At 35.5% G+C, this 19371-nt stretch overlaps 3 protein-coding genes across 4 annotated transcripts; all 3 read left to right on the forward strand.

Annotated features, from left to right (window-relative positions):
- The first annotated feature begins 516 nt into the window (after window positions 1–516).
- On the forward strand, window positions 517–4780 carry nutf2l (nuclear transport factor 2, like). Its single transcript, XM_056479891.1, has 5 exons — window positions 517–614; window positions 747–910; window positions 1045–1116; window positions 1198–1296; window positions 4436–4780. Exons 2-5 carry the CDS (start codon window positions 812–814, stop codon window positions 4550–4552), a joined length of 387 nt encoding a protein of 128 aa, XP_056335866.1. The 5' UTR covers window positions 517–614; window positions 747–811; the 3' UTR covers window positions 4553–4780.
- A 1938-nt stretch (window positions 4781–6718) lies between these two features.
- On the forward strand, window positions 6719–13001 carry adnp2b (ADNP homeobox 2b). 2 transcript variants are annotated; one of them, XM_056479820.1, is made up of 4 exons: window positions 6719–6901; window positions 9490–9607; window positions 9719–9811; window positions 9932–13001. In XM_056479820.1, exons 2-4 carry the CDS (start codon window positions 9500–9502, stop codon window positions 12578–12580), a joined length of 2850 nt encoding a protein of 949 aa, XP_056335795.1. In that variant the 5' UTR covers window positions 6719–6901; window positions 9490–9499; the 3' UTR covers window positions 12581–13001. The 2 variants fall into 2 exon arrangements, with proteins under 2 accessions (XP_056335795.1, XP_056335794.1); XM_056479819.1 differs by having other exon boundaries at window positions 6719–6897.
- A 1530-nt stretch (window positions 13002–14531) lies between these two features.
- txnl4a (thioredoxin-like 4A) lies at window positions 14532–18208 on the forward strand. Its single transcript, XM_056479893.1, has 4 exons — window positions 14532–14672; window positions 14863–15042; window positions 15192–15295; window positions 17828–18208. Exons 2-4 carry the CDS (start codon window positions 14890–14892, stop codon window positions 17997–17999), a joined length of 429 nt encoding a protein of 142 aa, XP_056335868.1. The 5' UTR covers window positions 14532–14672; window positions 14863–14889; the 3' UTR covers window positions 18000–18208.
- The last annotated feature ends 1163 nt before the right edge of the window (window positions 18209–19371 follow it).

Here is a 19371-nt window from a genome sequence, read left to right on the forward strand (position 1 = left end):
ATAATAATAATAATAATAATAATAATAATAAATAAACAACTTTTTTTTTTCATTAGAAAATATTCCGGTCACTATTTTATTACTATTATGCGGTTATAATAATAATAATTATTATTATTATTCTTAGTAGTAGTAGCAGCAGTAGTAGTAGTAGTAGTAGTATTAATCATTCATTTTGCATTTAATTTTAAAACTGCCTTAATTTTTTATTGTACTGTATTAGTTTTATTTTCTTTTTTTCTTTTTTTTTATTAATATAAATAATTTTATATTACTAAGTTTTTCACTTATTTTTAATTGCTGTTGTTTGTATAATTTATTTATTAAGCTTTAAATCATATTTTATTGTAGAAAAACTGATGTCAAAAACTAACAAAAGATGTAATTTCTGTTTATATGTATAAAATTCTTAACAAGTATTAGCTCTGCTCTTATTTTATAAGATTTCATCGACTTTAGAACAACCTAAGAAACTGATTCGCTTCACATTCTCTCCTAAATGCTGATCTCAGATCTGTTTTATTACCTTGAGCGAGTTCTGCCTTGTTCCGGCGGCCAATAAGGCGCGAAGTAGTCAAGCGGGGGAGCCTTTTCATTACGCCGAGGTGGTCACTGTAAGTTTTAAAAATGCTTCATACAGCAACAATATTATGAACTTCATGATATCAAGAGTGTCTATCGAATATAACACGCTATATTCGTTAAACTTTGCTATCAAACAGCTTATTGTCGGTGTTTGTTTGCAGCGTCGGCTACACGTGGAATTTCTGTCCTTTCAAACTTGAGCAGGAGTTTCATTCAGTGAAAAACAATGGCAGAAAAACCGATGTGGGAGCAGATCGGCAGTGGATTCGTCCAGCATTATTATCATCAGTTTGACACAGACCGCGTGAAGCTTGCCGACTTGTATGTAAGTGGATAATTATCATTTCTACTGACAGTAAACACCTCGAACCGAGTTTTAATAGTGTTTTGTTTGTCGTCAGTGTGCTTTATCCGGGTTTTATCATTTGTAACTGATTATAATGCTATTTTTTTCTGAAGACCGACGCTTCCTGTTTGACGTGGGAGGGTGAAGGATTTCAGGGGAAGAATGCCATCATGACCAAACTAAATGTAAGTTGGCTTATGTCACATCAGTCATAGCTGCCGTGTTCAAAAATTGTCTGAAGTTTAATGAGATTTGCATATTTGCAGAGCCTCCCCTTTCAGACCATTCAACACAGCATCACTGCTCAGGACCATCATCCAACACCAGACAACTGCGTCATGAGTATGGTCATGGGCCAGCTCAAAGTAAGATATGATATTTTTATGGAAATAGCCCGTTTAGAAATTTTTTCAAAGCTATGTCCTATGCAGACTTCATATCAGGACTGGGCGATATGTAGGGCCAGACAGAATCTGTGGGCATTTTTTGATATTTCTGCTGAGAATTTTGTAAAAAATCTGCAGATTTATGCAGAATGATTTTAGGAGTATCATAACCAAAAAAAACGAATTTATGAGATAAAAATACCGTTTTAACTGTAATGTTTACAATGCAAATCCAATTAGAGCCACTTATTTGGTAAACAAAGCAAGTCTCTCATATAATATATGCTAAAAGACAGAAAAATATTACTTTACAAACGTATTGTAAATAAATCATATGAACATTTTAATATTACTATTATTAGATCGCAATAATATTAGTGAATTTAATTTAAAAACTGAATAAATTTACACACATTTACAGAAGTAAATACATAGACTCAATGATGGGCTAAAAATCTGCGGATATCTGTGCGTGTAGATTTCGTGTGGGCCTAGCGAATATGCAATATCGATCATTCTTTTCCATAACAAACGATAATGATATATATTTTGATATAAATTGTTTCCAGTTTTAAGAGTATCCCAGAGTGACAGACAAATAATTCTAATGGGGCTGGAAATAAAAACCTTTCCTTTCAAGAATGGGCAGTAGAACTTGCTAGAGTGGCTGCATTTGGAAAAAATGTCTTTTAAGTAGGCCCACACAGAATCTGCGTGTGCAGAAATCCAGATTTTAGTTTTTTTTGGCAATGATAGTCTATTTATTTACTTTATAATTGACTAATATGAAAATGTTTTCATAATTTATTTACAAAACAGTCTGTAAAGGAATATGTTCTGTCGTTTAGTAGAGATATTATACGAAAGACTTGCTTAGTTTACCAAATAAGTGGATCAAATTGGATTTGCATTGTAAACAATAAATAATCAAGTTATTTATTTAATTAAATAAGTTAAAAACATATTATTTTTTATTTCCTATATTAAGTTTTTAGTCACGATACTCCCAAAATCATTACGCATAAATCCGCAGATTTTTTACAAAATAGCAAAAAACTGTCCGCAGATTCTGTCTGGCCCTACTTATAAGCAAATGGACAAGCTAAACCTATACTATAAAAAAAATGGTCCAAGTACTTAACCTGTTTGGAAATGGAACAGAAATAAATGTTTAAGAAATATACTGATTGTGACCGTGTAAATGTGATATGTTATTGACTTCATTTTTTTAAATTGTATTTTATTTAAATTTTCTTCATTATATAAAGATGGAGGCTTTAATGATAGCCAAGCCAGGACCTTAAAGTTTTAGTTTGGGATGGGTTTTTATAACAGGGTAAAATATTGATTCTTTAGTTGTATTCTGTATCCCATTCTGAAATTTGCCTGAGAATCAATAAAACTGTTACTCACTAAACGAGTATCACAAAAATTTTCATTTAAACAACATTTGAAAATATCATTTAACAAAAACAAATGACATGATTTTTGCAGTTTCCAAATTTCTATGATATACTTATGATTCTACAATATAAAATATAAAATTGTACAAATAATCATCATTTAAAATAAACAAGTTTTGCCCGAACTGCAACATTAACAAAATGTGTAGTTTTCCACTAACTTTAACTTTTTAGATTATAATTATATAGATTATAATTTTGAGATTAAATATGCTGATAAAATTTTTGATGTATGTAAAGTTTTGTACTATTTTATATGAGCTTAAGTTTGGATATTGTAATCTTGTTCTAGCAAAGTATTTGCTCTCTCTCTCTCTCTCTCTCTCTCTCTCTCTCTCTCTCTCTCTCTCTCTCTCTCTCTCTCTCTCTCTCTCTCTCTCTCTCTCTCTCTCTCTCTCTCTCTCTCTCTCTCTCTCTCTCTCTCTCTCTCTCTCTCTCTCTCTCTCTCTCTCTCTCTCTCTCTCTCTCTCTCTCTCTCTCTCTCTCTCTCTCTCTCTCTCTCTCTCTCTCTCTCTCTCTCTCTCTCTCTCTCTCTCTCTCTCTCTCTCTCTCTCTCTCTCTCTCTCTCTCTCTCTCTCTCTCTCTCTCTCTCTCTCTCTCTCTCTCTCTCTCTCTCTCTCTCTCTCTCTCTCTCTCTATATATATATATATATATATATATATATATATATATATATATATATATATATATATATATATATATATACATACATACATACATACATATATTTTAGTTTGAAAGATAATAAATCAGAAATGTCTTAAATGACATTTTAAACCTGATTGTATTAATCTGTCAATTTTTGCTGTTGGTTGACCTTGAGCAGATAAGTGGACTCGAGGGCATGGAATGATCTGTGTTGTTCGAGCATGTTTTTCACTTCTGCTGCTGGACAGTAGAGAGGCGAGGCAGCTCTTCACTGTAATTCACCTTCCCTGTTGAGGAGCTCACTCTGTTAGGAGTTCATAATGTCTGGATCAGCTTGAATGGCTGTATAAGAGGACACAAGATTAAACGGCTCAGGTGGTCAGGGTGACAAAATCAAGAAATAGTGCTGCTTCAATACACTGAAGAACGTCCACAGCTAAACGATACTTGGTGACACAGCATAACTTAATCTCTGCTTATATTTTTGGCCAATAATTTTCAGCTGCTGAAAATTCAGTGCGTCTCAAATATCAACACAATTTTAGATTTCTGTCGTGACATATTTCTGCTATGTGATTGGCTGATAGATGGGGATGTGCGATTAATCGAATCGCGATTTGAAATCTTGTGATTAAGCTGTGATATATATATATATATATATATATATATATATACACATATTATATAATTTCCCACAAAGTGTTTTGTGTAAAATGATCATTTACAGTCAATTAAATGTTGTCTATTAAGCTTTATAGAATGCTAATTTATTGCAAGTAAAATGAAAAATTGTCAGTGTGAACAAACATGGAATATTTGTATTAATTCTGATATTAGAATTATCTCAGTGTTTCCCACTTACATGTATGACTTTAGAGGCTGTTTATTTCCAGTTTTTTGACAACTCCTATTTATGATGATTCCAACAGCATGTGAAGGAAGCAAAAAGGCTGTAAAGCATAAAATATAAATAAATATTGATCTTGTATTTGTATTGATTTTACAGGCTGATCAGGACCAAGTTATGGGCTTCCAGCAAGTCTTCTTGTTGAAGAATTTGGATAACAAATGGGTCTGCACCAATGACATGTTCCGATTAGCTCTTCATAATTTTGGAGCATAATATGAAATATTATGTCCATGCAACTTTTGTATCTGGAGTACGGGGTCGTGGTTCACATTCCAAACTGTTTTCATCCAATTTTTCCAAGGATCTTGAAGGTTTCTGATCATCTCCAGATAAGAAAAGGACATGTTAAAAACTGATTATAGTAATCAAATTTTGTATGTTGTGGCATGCACTGGTTGACAATAACTTCAGTTTGGTAATAAATCTCCTGTTCAACCCATCTGTGAGTGTGTGTATATATATCTTTTGTAATTTTGAGAATTTATGTGTTGATTTATGATTATCTTCTAAATAATAATAAAATATCTTGCATTATTGAAGCAAAAGCCATGAGGAGATAAACTATCAGGGGAAAACGCAATCCAACTAAATTGTACAGTCATTCTGCATTTACCTCAAATAATACATTTTTATGTGAAGATTAAAAATGAGCACAATAGGCAGTGATAGACACTGATTTATCTAAAACAAACAGTTCTGGTACTGAATCACGATTGGGCAATTAAGTATTCTAGCTAAAGTGCAGTGGTTCGTTGTAATTTCAGAGGAAGAAACCCAAAATAATGTTTATATGAACGTTTTGCGTATAACAGGACAAAGTCCAACAATTTCCATGTGAGACAAATCCATGTCAAAATAGTAAAAAAGCAATAAATAGCAATTATTTTTAGAATTGCTGTGTCGCTGTCAGAGGGGAATGTATTTGTTTTATTTGTTTATTTGATTTGTACAGTAAATTGGAGGGCTTTGCAATGTTTTAGGCCAATGTTTTTCTTCTCGTTATGGTACTTTATTTTTTTTTACACATTTATTACCCGACATTATTTAAATTTTATTTAGGTTTATTGTTTTACTCTAAAGTTTGATCAGTTTTGATATGAATTTTAGTCTTAATACATTTATATTAATTTTATTTTAAAATTTTTTTTTTTGCTCTTGCATCCCCCTGCAGTTTCAAAACTCCTTGAATAATGAATATTTACATTGCACTAAGAGGTCAGTTTGTAATGTTTAGTTCAGTGGTTAAGCAATTATTGTCACCAAACTTTGCTTTGGCATGCATCAAAACAAGACACTTCAAGTGCTAATATTTCTGCTGTCAGACATGTTATTAAAATGTTAATTAATAAAACATGCACTGTGAGATTACTGTAATGAGGTGACACTTACTGTATTTTAATGATATTGTCAATTTTTATGAAAATTTGGGTCCATAAATTAATATTTATTTTTGTATGTTTTGTATGTAATTTGCTATTCTTCAATTAATTCTAAAACGTTACATATTGAGCGAGTTAAATGTTTCACAGAATCGCAACTTTGCGAGGTTCCGAAATTAAATTTTCCAAAAAAAATACAATTTTCATCACATTTGACATGCCAGCCTCTACAACACTCCGCTCAATTCGTAAAAAAAATCAATCTATAAACGAACTTTATAAATAGATGCGTTAAATGCGTCAATCATAAAAGTCGTTAATATTTGTGCGATGCATGTTGCGATGATCATAATTACCATTTGAAATGTTATAGTGTCTTACAATCCCACTGTTAAAATTTGCAAACGAGACAATTTTTTTAAATACATTTTCGAAAAAAAAAAATGCAAATTACCGTGTTGATCAAATCTTTCATTAAGACAAAAAAAAACTTCCAATGTTATATCTGATGCAACTTTTGGTCATGATATAAAAACAAAAATGGATCATCAGAAATTTCATGCACCGTAAATGCCAAACTATTTTTTTATATGCCCTAGCTAGTATTACTTGCTTGTTACCCATTGGATGAAGACTAGTGGTGTGATATGACTTCAGCAACAAGACCCCTCCCATCTTGTGCAGTTGCTCAGCAACCAGCTCATTGTTCAAGGCGCCATCTAGTGGCCATACATGTGAATTACAAGAAACTGCGCCCTCTAGTGGCCAGACCTCTTGAGTGAAAATGCTTTATCATGATGAATACATGAAACATAGAAAGTAACCACAACCTGACCAAGTCTCAACTTAAAAGTTGATTATGCTACCCCACGTGGTTACAACAGAGAACCAGCATAAGTCATACAAAAGAAAGTTTTGGCATTTCAAGCCTGCTTAAATCCGATTGGTCAGGCTCGCAGTATGATAATTACCCTCTTGACGTCACTTCCCAGTTGTTCAATGCGCCATTTTCTCGACTCAGAACGGCAAGCACAATAAATGGGTCCTACTTCCAAATTTTAATAAACACAATTAATTGCTGATTTCCATAACTGAGAGCTCAGACTTCTTGTTGCAACATCATTACATCGCCTCAACATCCTCCCTCGTCGGTTCTGGCAGACACGCGCATTGGTGAAAGTAGGTAAATCTCCTCCCTGGGTCGGTGAGTGGCGCCGAAAAAAGCTAATGTCCTCACAATTAGATAGCGGCGAGAACATTAGCTTTTTCGTTCAGTTGTCGCGCGGTCGGTGTGATCAGGAAGTACAACGAAGTGCATTAGCCGAGTGCTCTGAAGAGGTTCATGACATCACTGCGTTATTTGGAATCTCGCTTTCTAGAAGGGAGTTTTTCCTGCAATGTGAAATCGCTCTTGTCGGTTTTTTCTATCGATGCGGCGCTCTTGGAATATTATTTTCGCCCGGCTATAGAGTTACACTGGACTCTATTGTTTGGAAATTTCCGTGTGCTTTTGGCGACGAGGGTTTATACGTTCGGGCAGTGGTCGCAGTTAATGCTTGCAATAAATAAATAATTACAGCTCGAATTAGATATGCTTTTGGGCACATTTAGATCATGGAAGTGCAGTCGTTTGCAGTTAGGAATAGTTTATTTTCATCGATGCAGAATCATAATGTGTCATTTTTAGCATGTATTTGTGCCCAATATCTGACATATAGCACAAGATGATATTTTTTAATGTTTCTTTTTCCATCATGTTCGGTCATACAAAGTTGTTCTCGGTGTGCAATAATTAGCTAACGTTGGCCGTGCTATTGAATTCACCAGATTGTGTTATAATCGCTGCACATTCAACAGGCAGAGATGATGAATATGTGTGATTAAAAAAATATAAATAAATAAGATTGACACTTAATGTCTCAATGCTTTTTCACTAGGATGCACTATTCTCCCTTACATTTTCATAATGCTAGGATCTCATGTTTGTTTTTGAGCAGAGGAGATGGCATGTTAAATCAGCCTCAGAAGTTCAATAGTGAATACAAGCATCGTGTTTATATTTGTGGAAGAGTTGAACCTCGAGGGAAATGTTAGTCATGATGCAAAGTCCCTAAAATCGATTTAATTTTAATTTTGTGATTTTAATTTTATATCCTTGAACTTAAAATATATGCTAATTTGTTCCTGAATTATGCAAGCTGAAGTGCATAGATAGGGATAAGGTTAATAATAGATACGCTTATAGATATGTGTTGTGATGTATATTTTATACACATTCTGCTATTATAATGTTATAATGTTACACTTAACACAGCTAGTTAGGATACTAGAGTGGGGTTACATATACTGTACATGTATGCATTTATTTGCTTAGGATACATTTTTAAAACTTTTTAAAAAAATGTCTCCGCATTTGCATGACCCTGCATTCATAGATTGCAATCTGTGCATGTGTATGAATTAATTCACTAATGTATAATAATGAGAGATTATTTCAATTGAAGTGATAGTTCACCAAAAAATTATAAAATCAAATCACTTTTGTCACATCGTCAGCAGCACGTGTACTATGATGAGTGAAAAGCTTAGATGCTGGGCCCAGACAGTGCAAAATACAACAGTTCAAAATGCAACATACTCCCAAAAAACAAAAAGATATACAATTAGCAATGTTGACAGTAATACGTAGAAGACAATGAATAGGTGTACACACAGTCTGGCTGTTGGTGGAAAATTATTTTAGGCAATATTGTTTTAAGTAAAGATTGGTTAAAGTACAGTATATGCTACGTCTTGAAAATAATGCCTTTTTACTCATCTTCGAATGGTTCCAAACCTTTGCGTTTCTTTATTCTTTTGAACACCAAATAATATATTTTGAGGAAAGCTGAAAATCTGTAACTTTGATTTCCAAAGTAGAAAAAAAATATTATAGATGTAAATGGTTAAAGGTTTTTAGCATTCTTCAGAATATCGTCTTTTTGTGTTTAACAATAAATAAGCTCAAGCAGGTTTTTAACAAGTGAAGATGACCTTGAATTTGTCAAGTGTAATCATTTTCCAGGTTGGGGTGAACTTTCCCTTTAGACATTTGGTTTTTTTTTTTGTCCTGAATATATAACTTTACTAACTTTATGAATTTTTACAAGTATACAACCTTGCAGTTAAACTCTTATTATAGCAAGAGCAATTTAGGCTTTGTTCACACATGCACATTTACTTGATTTATTTATTCAAATCTGAACTGAATGTACACACTGTCATGCACTGATTGATTTTTGATCCTTGGCTGTACATTGTAATCAGGATCTTGTATATATCCATGGTGGTTTACAAAGAAATTGTATATAGGTAGGTGTCAGCTTTGTGCTCTACCGACACACACAGTGTCAAGCAGTAAACCCCTGCAGTTTAGTTGGGCTGATAGTGGCATTACATTAATCTTGGTCAAACAGTATAAATGTTTTTTCTATTTTTAGTGTCTTGTTTTTATATAATTAGGATCAAGGTTAAAATGCCTTTCCAAAATGTATTTTAGTTGCTTTATTAATGGTTGTGTGTGTTCAGACCATTAAAAACGATTCAAAATAACTAAAAACAATTTTTCGACCTGTGCAGAGAAAAAAGAAAATTGGTTTAAATGTTTTGTTTGAAATATCTTAAGTATTTAATGTAGTATTGTATAATTAAGCTAAATTATTTCAATTATTGTCTATAGATCATAAAATTCACAGAATAATGACATATAATGACAAAATAAATCTCTTTCAGGTGTTGCACCATGTACCAGTTTCCAGTAAAAGGTTTGGAGAAGATCCGCAGAACAAGGCGAAAAGTGAAAAATATTCTTGGAGAATTTGGACTTGAAGCATGTCTTAATCTGGGCCAAGTATGCTTGTTTTAGTAATGCACATGCATTCACTATATGAATGACAATAACTCACTTCCATGTGTAACAAAATACTGAAATTTGCACACATCTCCCCATTTTCTTTATCAGGAACTCCAGGAATATTACCCAGGAGACAATATTTTTGATGCTACAGACTGGTGCAATTTATCAGATGGGTTTGATGGCCGATGGAGAAAGAAGGTAAATTTAAAATTTCTGTAATTTAACTTGGCTTTTACAAAGCAATACATTTAAATTTTGAACATCTGTGAATATTGTTTTAACTGGCTGAAATTCTAAGCAAGCATTCTCCATCCTTAGTGGGAATATCGGACACAAGGATTGTGCTGCACCTTGTGTGACTTCTCCACAAGGTCTTGGCATACATACAAAACCCATGTTCAGCGCTACCATGATGAAGAAGAACACATGTGCAAGCTTGCAGCCTGTGCTTCCTGCCCATTTATAGCACACCCCAGATTGGTCTGCAAGCATCTCAAGTTGTTCCACAATGAAGATACAAAGTCAGAAACATCTGCAGCCCCACAGCTGCCTCCAAGAGCTGTGAATGGCACCACATTTCAGTGCCGAAGATGTCATATACAAGATACTCTTTTGTACAGCGTGAAAAAGCATGTTCTTCTATATCACTACACTTCCACGTTGAATAAATATGCTGGTCAAAGAACGGAGCAGGAACTTGTGGCTCTAGGAGACCGGTCTCAGAAGTTCTACTGCAAAAAGTGTTACATATCGGCTGAGTCATCCGAACACTTGCTGTACCATCTTCTGACCTCAGATAAGCACAAGGAACTAGATGTGCATATCAGATCTTTAATTTTTGAAACGGATAATAAGAAGCAGTTCCCAGCTCTAGCACCAAAAGCACAAGGGCCTTCTCCTGTCATGATGATGAAAGATCAGCCAGCGGCGACTGCTACATTGGCCACTAGTGGAATTAAAGGAGTGGAAAATGGTGGTTCTGCAGTCATTGCTGCTCCTGGAACCAGCCAGGCATTTCTTCCAACTCAAGCTTCTGCTCTTGTTCAGCTTGCTAGTGCTGAAGCAAAGGGTTTACTGAGGCCTGGAGTCCCAATGCCTTTTCAGAACACTCAAATGTCCAGACCTGCTCTACCTCCTCCTCCTCCTCCTAACAGCATTCCTCCAAACCAGATGCCTGTCAGAGTAGGCCTACCTAATCAGTCACAACTACAACCAGTTTCCCGCCAAATTGTCCTACCACCAGGTGTTCGGCTTAACGTGCCTGGTGTTAGGCCACCGGCTCCACAGTCCTTTTCTGCTAATCCAAGGCTTCCTCTAAATCAGCCACCCTCTGGAGGAACCATGCTTACCTCTCAATCTCTTTTGAGCCACTTGATCCCCACTGGCAACAAAGTTGACGGCTTGCCCACCTACACACTTGCACCTTTGCAGGTCCTGTCAGTCCAGGCAAATAACTCCCAAGGAGTCAGCAAACCACAATTGCCTGCATCCCAGAACAATCCAGCTGCTCAGCAAATCAAACAAAACAGCGGTTTATCCACCCCCAAGCAAACTAAAAAGTGGATCACATGCCCTATTTGTAATGAACTCTTCCCATCTGATATCTACGAGTCCCATCCAGAGGTTCACAAAGAGGCAGCTAAATTGCCCAAGGTTGGCCTTGCTGCTCGTGCTCCATTTTTGAAAAAGATGCCAGACAAGACGGTGAAGTGCTTGACATGCAAGATCCTGATTTCGGAAAAGGGTGTCTTTGAACACCTGCTTCATGGCATGAACTGCTTGTTTTGTTCAGGGCTCTTCTACTCCATCAAGCAACTTGTCGACCATATTCAGATAGAACATAATGTGTCCCGAAAGAGCAACTGTGATTTCATGAGGCGTGAATACAGACTGTATACTGATGATTCAGGGAATCTGCTTTTCCCTTACTTCGACATCAGGACCACAGCTCCTAAACTAATAATGGGTGAAAAGGAGCTCAATCTTGCATTGGTCACAAGCTCCCTTGATTTGATTTTTGTGAAGATGTTGCCCAACAATCCTCAGGGTGTTAACCAGCAATACACCCCATGCAAGATGCCTACACCCAAGCCTGACAGTACAGAGTGCCCCTTCTGCTCGGAGAAGCTTCTGAACAAAGAATGCTATCACATGCACCTCAAAGAGAAGCATTTCATTGTGCCCACTTTGCATGCTATACTTAAAACCCCATCCTACAGATGCCTCTACTGTGGTGGTGTGTACACTGGAAAAACCACTACCAAGGCCATCATTGTCCACTTGGCTAAATGTCGCAGTGCACCGAAGAGTGTCAGAGAGAGCGATAAACTGACTTTAGGATTAGCTGTTACTCCCAAAGCAAACCGAGCACATGGTTCATATCCGGCTCATCCAAGACAGATTACAGGTCCAACCCCAACTTCAGCTCAAGCTTCTGTTCCTTCCACTCAGCCACCAGAATCTGAAGCAGAGATGCAGAGTAAGATGCGCCTGGAAATAGCCTTCAGAGAAGCAATGGAGGCGAATAGAAAAGAGCGCGAGGAACGATTGGCAAGAAAGAGAAAACTTGAGCGAGATAGGCTGGCTGGTCTGACCCTCCCCTCACCTGATATGGTAGTCGATCCTACTGTAAAATTAGCATTGGATCCTGCCGGAATGGAGTTGCGTACTTTTGAAGATCGGCGAGAGTTTGTCAATAAATACTTCAACACCCAGCCTTACCCTCTCAAGAAGGAGATTATTGCCCTGAGTGGCCGTTTACTGCTTAACAAAACTGACGTTGCATGCCAGATTAGCTCTAAGCGTACCAGATGCATGAAGAACATACAGAAGATGAAGGCTGTGGTACTTTTAGGCTTCAACATGACTGAGGTCATTAAACTGAAGCATGACCTCCTCATCCCAGAGATTGAACCAGAGAAGGTGGCCACCGTGGCAGATACAGATATGGAGGTTGACCAGGAGTAGCTTTACAGCACTAATCAAGACAAAAGAGGACTTGCAATGCAAGTTTTACTGAAAGACTGAACCAGTATGTGTTCCTTGAAACAATGCAAAATATGTTCCATTTTCACCGAAACTAGTGTTAAACTGTTAATCAAGTAGATTTAAGCAGGTAAAAATGTGTTGAATTTTGGCTGCTGTTCATAATCTTGTGAATACTTCCTTTTAAAGTATACATGCATTGCTTTTCCACTGATGCATCACTTCAAGTAGGTCCATGTTAAAATAGATGTTTGTAGCCCGTTTATAGTTGTAGGGTTGAAAATGTTTGTGATTTATACTTTTCATATATGCCAAACCTCATAAACTATTTTTGTGATATTTTCTTCATATATTTGTTGGAATTTAAAAGTTTATAAACTTAACTGTTCCCACTTTTCTTTTAGATCTTGTATCCTTTTATTAATTATTTCAATCTATTATCAAATTTCATTTATATCTTGCTTGCCTTATACCTTTATAAATATGTTGTTCCTATTATTGTTTCGAACAGATTTTCTTTTTTGCCAAAAATGTTTCTTACAATCTGCTTATATAAGTGACATCTTCTCGGCTGATACTGCTCAAAGTATGGAGCTTTGCGGAGGAGTTTGACTTGCAGTTCATTTCAATTGTATAATAATTGTAAGCATCAGAATATTAAGACTCATGGTTTTCCATTCAATTTCCCCTGTTCAGTATTCAGTATGGTAAATGACAACATCTAAACTTACAGAATGAACTGTGTAAATAAATTAGAGCATATATCCATACAAGTGTACTTCTTTTAATTGTATGTTTGTGTAGTGATGGTTACTTATTACCTCAAACACAATTATAGGTGGGCAAAATGTGTTTAAACTACAATTTACAGTACACAAATGGGGAAAATAAAAATAATTGTGATTGAATTATTCGAAGATGTCCTAAGATGTTTTGTCGGCTAACATGTTCATGTTCTGTGTGATCAGCTTAAAGTTTATTTAATTCGATAGAAACTGCAGTCACACTGGACATTTCTCCCATAGACTTCCATTCATACGCACGCGAATGTGTCGAACCTGAAATGCAAGCCCGTGCAGCAAGTTTTGCAGTTCAAGCTTGATGAACTCTGACCTGTGAAATCGCATCACTTGACTGCGTGAGTCCAATCGAAGATCAAAACATGACCTCTCTGGACAGAAATGTAAAATATGGACCAATCGCTCGCTTTTTTAAATGTCCAACCATCTTGTTTAATCCCGCCCCTTTTCGCATCGATGTACTACAGAATTTGGCAAGCTCAAACTCTAGTGTGACCACAGCTTAATGCTGTAAAACACTGGTTATGTTATAGATTACATATATCGATTATTCATATTTTTAGTTACTATCGATACTTAATTTCAACTTTTAACTTAGGGAAAATAATCATATTTTTTTTGAAAATGTCTTGTTATTTAACATGTCTTTAAATTTTGATTATCAGTTTAAGAGTTTATTTTGATAAATGCTTTAAAAAACACTGGATATACTTAAATAAATGTATAGATAGTTGAAGGTCTGAATGCATAACAAATTTCTTAAAGTATTTAATTTTAACTACCCATTTGTTTACAATAAAATGTTGTGGTAAGATATAATCTGATAAAAACTTAATAAAGATTAAATTAGGGTTTCTTTTATTCTACATTTTTGTTATTGCATTTTATGTTGCAGTTATTAAACCTGCATCCAAACACATTTAAAAGGGGCCTATGAATATGGCTACATGTTTAAAAAAAAAAAAGGTGACGCACCTTCGTGTTGACTCCTTACTGGCTTTTAGATAATTTCCTCACACTTTAAATCTCATAAATCTAAATAATAACCGGATGAGTTTGAATGAAATATTTCCTGCCTGCAGACACCTACACAAGGCTTCATGAACGGTTTTCTCCAATCCAACAGAGGGCGATGTAGATATCAGTTAGTAGACTTTTGCACGCAATACCCGGCGTCGTTGCTGTAAGAAAAACATTACCTCGAAATTGTTACATACCTTTTTAATTCAGAACAAACGCCAAATTTAGCATACGAGGTCTATTTAAATTGTAAGGTAAGAATTGATTTTATTTCATTATGTTTTTGCTTTGTTGCTCTAATGTATGCCATAAAAAGCTCTAGAATTTTCAATGCTAATTGCTAACGAGAATTCGATATTTAGACTGTAATAAACTTTAACTTTTGCTCATATGGTTTCATCCTGAGTATATAAATCTGACAAAACACCCCCTGTACCTATTTAGAAGAGCGTTTGGCATAAATCCGGCAAAATGTCGTATATGCTCCCTCATCTTCACAATGGCTGGCAAGTAGACCAGGCTATTTTATCCGAAGAGGACCGTGTTATTGTTATAAGGTTTGGCCACGACTGGGACCCTACGTGTATGAAAATGGATGAAGTCTTGTACAGCATAGCCGAGAAGGTATTGTACAATATATTTTTAAAATGTAAACAAGAAAGCGCACGTGGACACCTTAGTGTAAATTTTTCAGTTAATCATTTTGGTGGTAATCAATTCTGTATGGTCAGTCTATCAGTACTTTGTGTCCCTAATGTCAAGTGTTTCCTCAGGTGAAGAATTTTGCAGTCATTTATCTTGTGGACATCACAGAAGTGCCAGATTTCAATAAGATGTACGAGTTGTATGATCCTTGCACAGTCATGTTCTTTTTCAGGTAATTTTTCTGGTATTGTAAGGACTAACTTACAGCCTATTCAGTCAGCAGTAATTAACTAACTTTATTCAAATTATAGTGGTTTATATATATATATTCTCTCGGTAATGTTGTTTCAAACCCCTGAGACATTAATCTTCTGCATGCAAACAAACATTTTTAGATGTAAAGAGTTGTTCCATCCTCCATAGACCTTTAAGTCCTGACAAATTTAAAGTAAAAAAGAAAGTCTCAAAACAAACCATATGTCTTTAGTGGTGGTTCAATCAAAAAAGTATCAAGCTACAAGAATAATTTTGTTCTTACATAAAACAAAAATAACAAATTTTTTCAACTGCTGCTTCTCAGTGTCACTTTATGGAGCACATTCACGAGAGCACTAGGTGTGTCGCACTTCTGGTGTATACCTCAGATAAGCCTGTGTTTTGGTTAATGCAGAGGTAGTTGTGCATGGGCACCTGGTGTATGTACACCATTTAAATGTGGTCATTTGCCCATTGGCCCATGAACATTTTATTACTAACAAGAGGCAATTTAATCATAGCTTTCTGATAAAACAGCTATCATAACATTATTTATCAATATGAGGCTCTTTTTGGATTCTCAGAAGCCATAGAAGTAAAAAATGTAAAACAGAAAATACATTGGGACCATTGTTTTTGTTTACATCCGTCAAAATGGTCTATAGACCAGTGGTCTCATAGTTTAGCTCCAACCGCCTTCAACTTACACCTGCTTAATAGTCTTTAGTAGTCTTGAACACCTTGGAGTTGGAGCTCCAGTAATCGAGTTTGAGACCTATTGTATAGACCAGGGGTGCCCAAACTTGATCCTGGGCCGGTGTCCTGCAAAGTTTAGTTCCATCCCCAATTAGACACACCTGAACCAGCTAATCGAGCTCTTTCAAGGTATACCATAAACTTCAAGCAGGTGTGTTGAAGAAAGTTGGAATTAAACTATGCAGGACACCGGCCCTCCAGGACAGAGTTTGGGCATCCCTGGTATAGACTGGTATAGATTTCAATCTGGTCACTGGCCCATGAACATATTCTACTTATTGTCAAACTATTTTGTAGTTGTAACAAGGCAATATAATTATATCTAAACGTTAAAACAGCTATCATGTCGGCGCCAATAGCCTTGTGGTTAGTGCGTCGACACATTGCACCGATGTGTTTACGGCGACCCGAGTTCGATTCCCGGCTTGAGGTCCTTTGCCGACCCTTCCCCTATCTCTTCTCTCCATACTTTCCTGTCTCTAAAATTTCCACTGTTCTATCACAATAAAGGTGAAAAACCCTAAAATAAATTATAATTAAAAAAAGCCCAGCTATCATAACATTATCACTACGTGGACCTTTTTGGATTCTTGGAAGATATGGAAATTAAAAAATATAAAACAGGTAATACGTTAGGACCATTGTTATTGTTTATATCCATCAAAATGGTCTATACTGACACCTAAGGCTGATTTATACTTCTGCGTCAAGAGCACACGTATGGTCCGGCGCAGCCTTCGTGCGGTCGTATACCCCTTGCTGTGGCTGATGCTGACGCTGATTCGCACCTCTCAAAAATGTAACGACATGTCGCAATGACGCGTAGCACAAGCTCTGTGATTGGTTGGCTTGGTAACGGTAACAAGCGTAGATGATGCTGAGAGGCGAGAGCCCGATGGAGTGACAAACTTGACACAGAGCAACATAAAAACCCACTGCCAGCTAGTGTTATTGCCGAGAAACACAAACAGCACGCAGAAGTATAAATGCACGACTACGTGCAAGGCAGGCATCTTGGGTCACGGCAATCACTCGACGCAGAAGTATAAATGCACGACTACGTGCAAGGCAGGCATCTTGGGTCACGGCAATCACTCGACGCAGAAGTATAATATAGAGAAAAAACTTAAAGTCAAAAGTATTAATGTAGCTTCATTATATTCAGAAAATTTTCTGGATTTTTGCATAAGTCAGGAACATTGCTGTCTATGAAGGACAAGGAAGGTCTCCAGTTCCATCCAAAATATTTAAATTTGTGTTTCAAAATGAATTACGGTCTTGGGGGTTTGGAAAAACATGAGGGCGAGACTTACCCCTTTCTTTCTTTTGCTTAAAAAATATTTGGAGTTGTCTCCCCCCAGTGGTTAACTTTAGTAATAGTTTAGTTTTGTAGTTTAAGGGGCTGCTTAACCCAAAACTGAAAATTCAATCATAATTTACTCAACCTTTACTTGCATTCTTGTATGAGGGTCTATTTTTTCTGTTGAACAAAAAAGAAGTTATTTTGAAAATGCTGGAAAACTTTTTGACTTCCATTTTTAATATAAGTTAATGGTTAAACATTTAACATAAAAACAACATATTTTGTGTTTAATGAAAAAATAAGGTTTGGAACCACTTGAGGGAATGAGTAAATCTTTTTGGGTGAACTAACCTTTAAGGTTTGGCTCAACAATGATTCTTTGCATTTGTATTAGTTTTACAGTTGATATTTATCCTAACACCTATTTCTCTTTTTGCTTGTCTGTCTCAGGAACAAACACATCATGATTGATCTCGGCACTGGTAACAACAACAAGATTAACTGGACCATGGAAGACAAACAGGAGATGATAGACATTATTGAGACCGTCTACAGGGGGGCGAGGAAAGGACGAGGTCTTGTGGTGTCCCCTAAAGACTACTCCACCAAATACAGATACTGATCTCTGGGCTATTATTATCCAATCACAATTGGATGAGATGAGCATTCGGAAATGGGGTCGTTTGGACTGTTTAATGGCCTTGTTTAGTATTTTCAGCTTTATATTTAAATGTTACTCTGTTGCGATTACAGAAACCTTTGTTTTATAATTTGTCCATCTAAAATGCCATTGTATTAATAAATAAATAAAAAATTCTGTTTTATTTCTAAGCTCTGATTCTGATTGTTATGTTTATGCAAATGATCCAATAAATAAAACACCTTTATAGAAATAACAAATAAAAGAACATAATTGGGAATCGTTTTTATGCGAAGAAGTAAATAATACATGATGCAGGAGTTATTGAATGGCTTTTACCATACACTACACGTTGCCTATCCAAGTTTTAGGAACAACAAATAATAACTTGACTTCTAGTTGATCATTTGGCATTAGAAAAGACTGGTATGTAAGGCAAAGGCCTCTAGATAACACTTAATTTACCAAAATAAATTATGATCATGCCTTTATTTAATTATTTAGTTAGTACAGTAAGCTCTGACTTTGCTTTCTACAAAAGTCTTGTCACTTAACTGAAATAATGTACAATATAGAATATAAAGTCATGGTGCAGTGGAATAAGAATTAATATTGTATATATATATATATATATATATATATATATTTTTTTTTTTTTTTTTTTTTTTTCACAACCTCAGTTGAAGTGACTTTCCACAAGCGTCCACTTCTAAAACATGTCTTTCAGAATGTACAGAAGAGATTGTGTTGGGGAAGTTGTATACCTGCACAGACAACTGCTGACAGCAACATCATCAATGAAGTCTGTTTTCCCAACATCTTTTAAAACGATTACTCGTTTACTAAAAGCTTCTACTGATGGAATAACACTTGTGGTGTTGCACCTTCAAAAATAACTGCTGAAGTGTCAACACATTGTGAGATATTGTCTGTCCCCACAACACTAGTAGGAACCACTTTAATGAAAGTCACGTCAAAGGGTACTTCCAGGGTGCTTGCGTGGTCTTTAATAAAAGTTATTTTGGGAGTGCACTTGCTGTAAAATGTTTTGGGTTGACTTTTCCAATTTCATAAAAAAATCTTATTTCCAAACGTCTGTATTTCCCCAAAAGTTGTATTCTTTGGTTAGTCTCTGAATGTAGATCCTTCTCATTGTAAATTTATTATTAATTTATTGCTTTTTTGGCAAAAGTTTACATCCATAAATTTAAATTTTCAAAGAAACCCCTACTTTTTTATTTTCAGAAAGGGCTTTGATTTATATGTGAACTCTTTAAAATACTCTTACAATTACATTGCATGTAAAACTCTTTCTTGGTGTAAATCATTTAAACTTGTTTAATTAGCTGGAATT

This window comes from Danio aesculapii, chromosome 19 (genome assembly GCF_903798145.1).
Source record: "Danio aesculapii chromosome 19, fDanAes4.1, whole genome shotgun sequence".
In the NCBI taxonomy this organism is placed as follows: Eukaryota; Metazoa; Chordata; class Actinopteri; order Cypriniformes; family Danionidae; genus Danio; species Danio aesculapii.

Coding starts and splice junctions, on each gene's coding strand:
- nutf2l (XM_056479891.1), top strand. CDS start 812: ATGGCAGAAAAACCGATGTGGGAGCAGATCGGCAGTGGATTCGTCCAG. Junction 911..1,044: donor TGAAGCTTGCCGACTTGTAT/GTAAGTGGATAA, acceptor TTTTTTCTGAAG/ACCGACGCTTCCTGTTTGAC. Junction 1,117..1,197: donor CCATCATGACCAAACTAAAT/GTAAGTTGGCTT, acceptor GCATATTTGCAG/AGCCTCCCCTTTCAGACCAT.
- adnp2b (XM_056479820.1), top strand. CDS start 9,500: ATGTACCAGTTTCCAGTAAAAGGTTTGGAGAAGATCCGCAGAACAAGG. Junction 9,608..9,718: donor CATGTCTTAATCTGGGCCAA/GTATGCTTGTTT, acceptor TTTCTTTATCAG/GAACTCCAGGAATATTACCC. Junction 9,812..9,931: donor ATGGCCGATGGAGAAAGAAG/GTAAATTTAAAA, acceptor CTCCATCCTTAG/TGGGAATATCGGACACAAGG.
- txnl4a (XM_056479893.1), top strand. CDS start 14,890: ATGTCGTATATGCTCCCTCATCTTCACAATGGCTGGCAAGTAGACCAG. Junction 15,043..15,191: donor TGTACAGCATAGCCGAGAAG/GTATTGTACAAT, acceptor GTGTTTCCTCAG/GTGAAGAATTTTGCAGTCAT. Junction 15,296..17,827: donor ACAGTCATGTTCTTTTTCAG/GTAATTTTTCTG, acceptor TGTCTGTCTCAG/GAACAAACACATCATGATTG.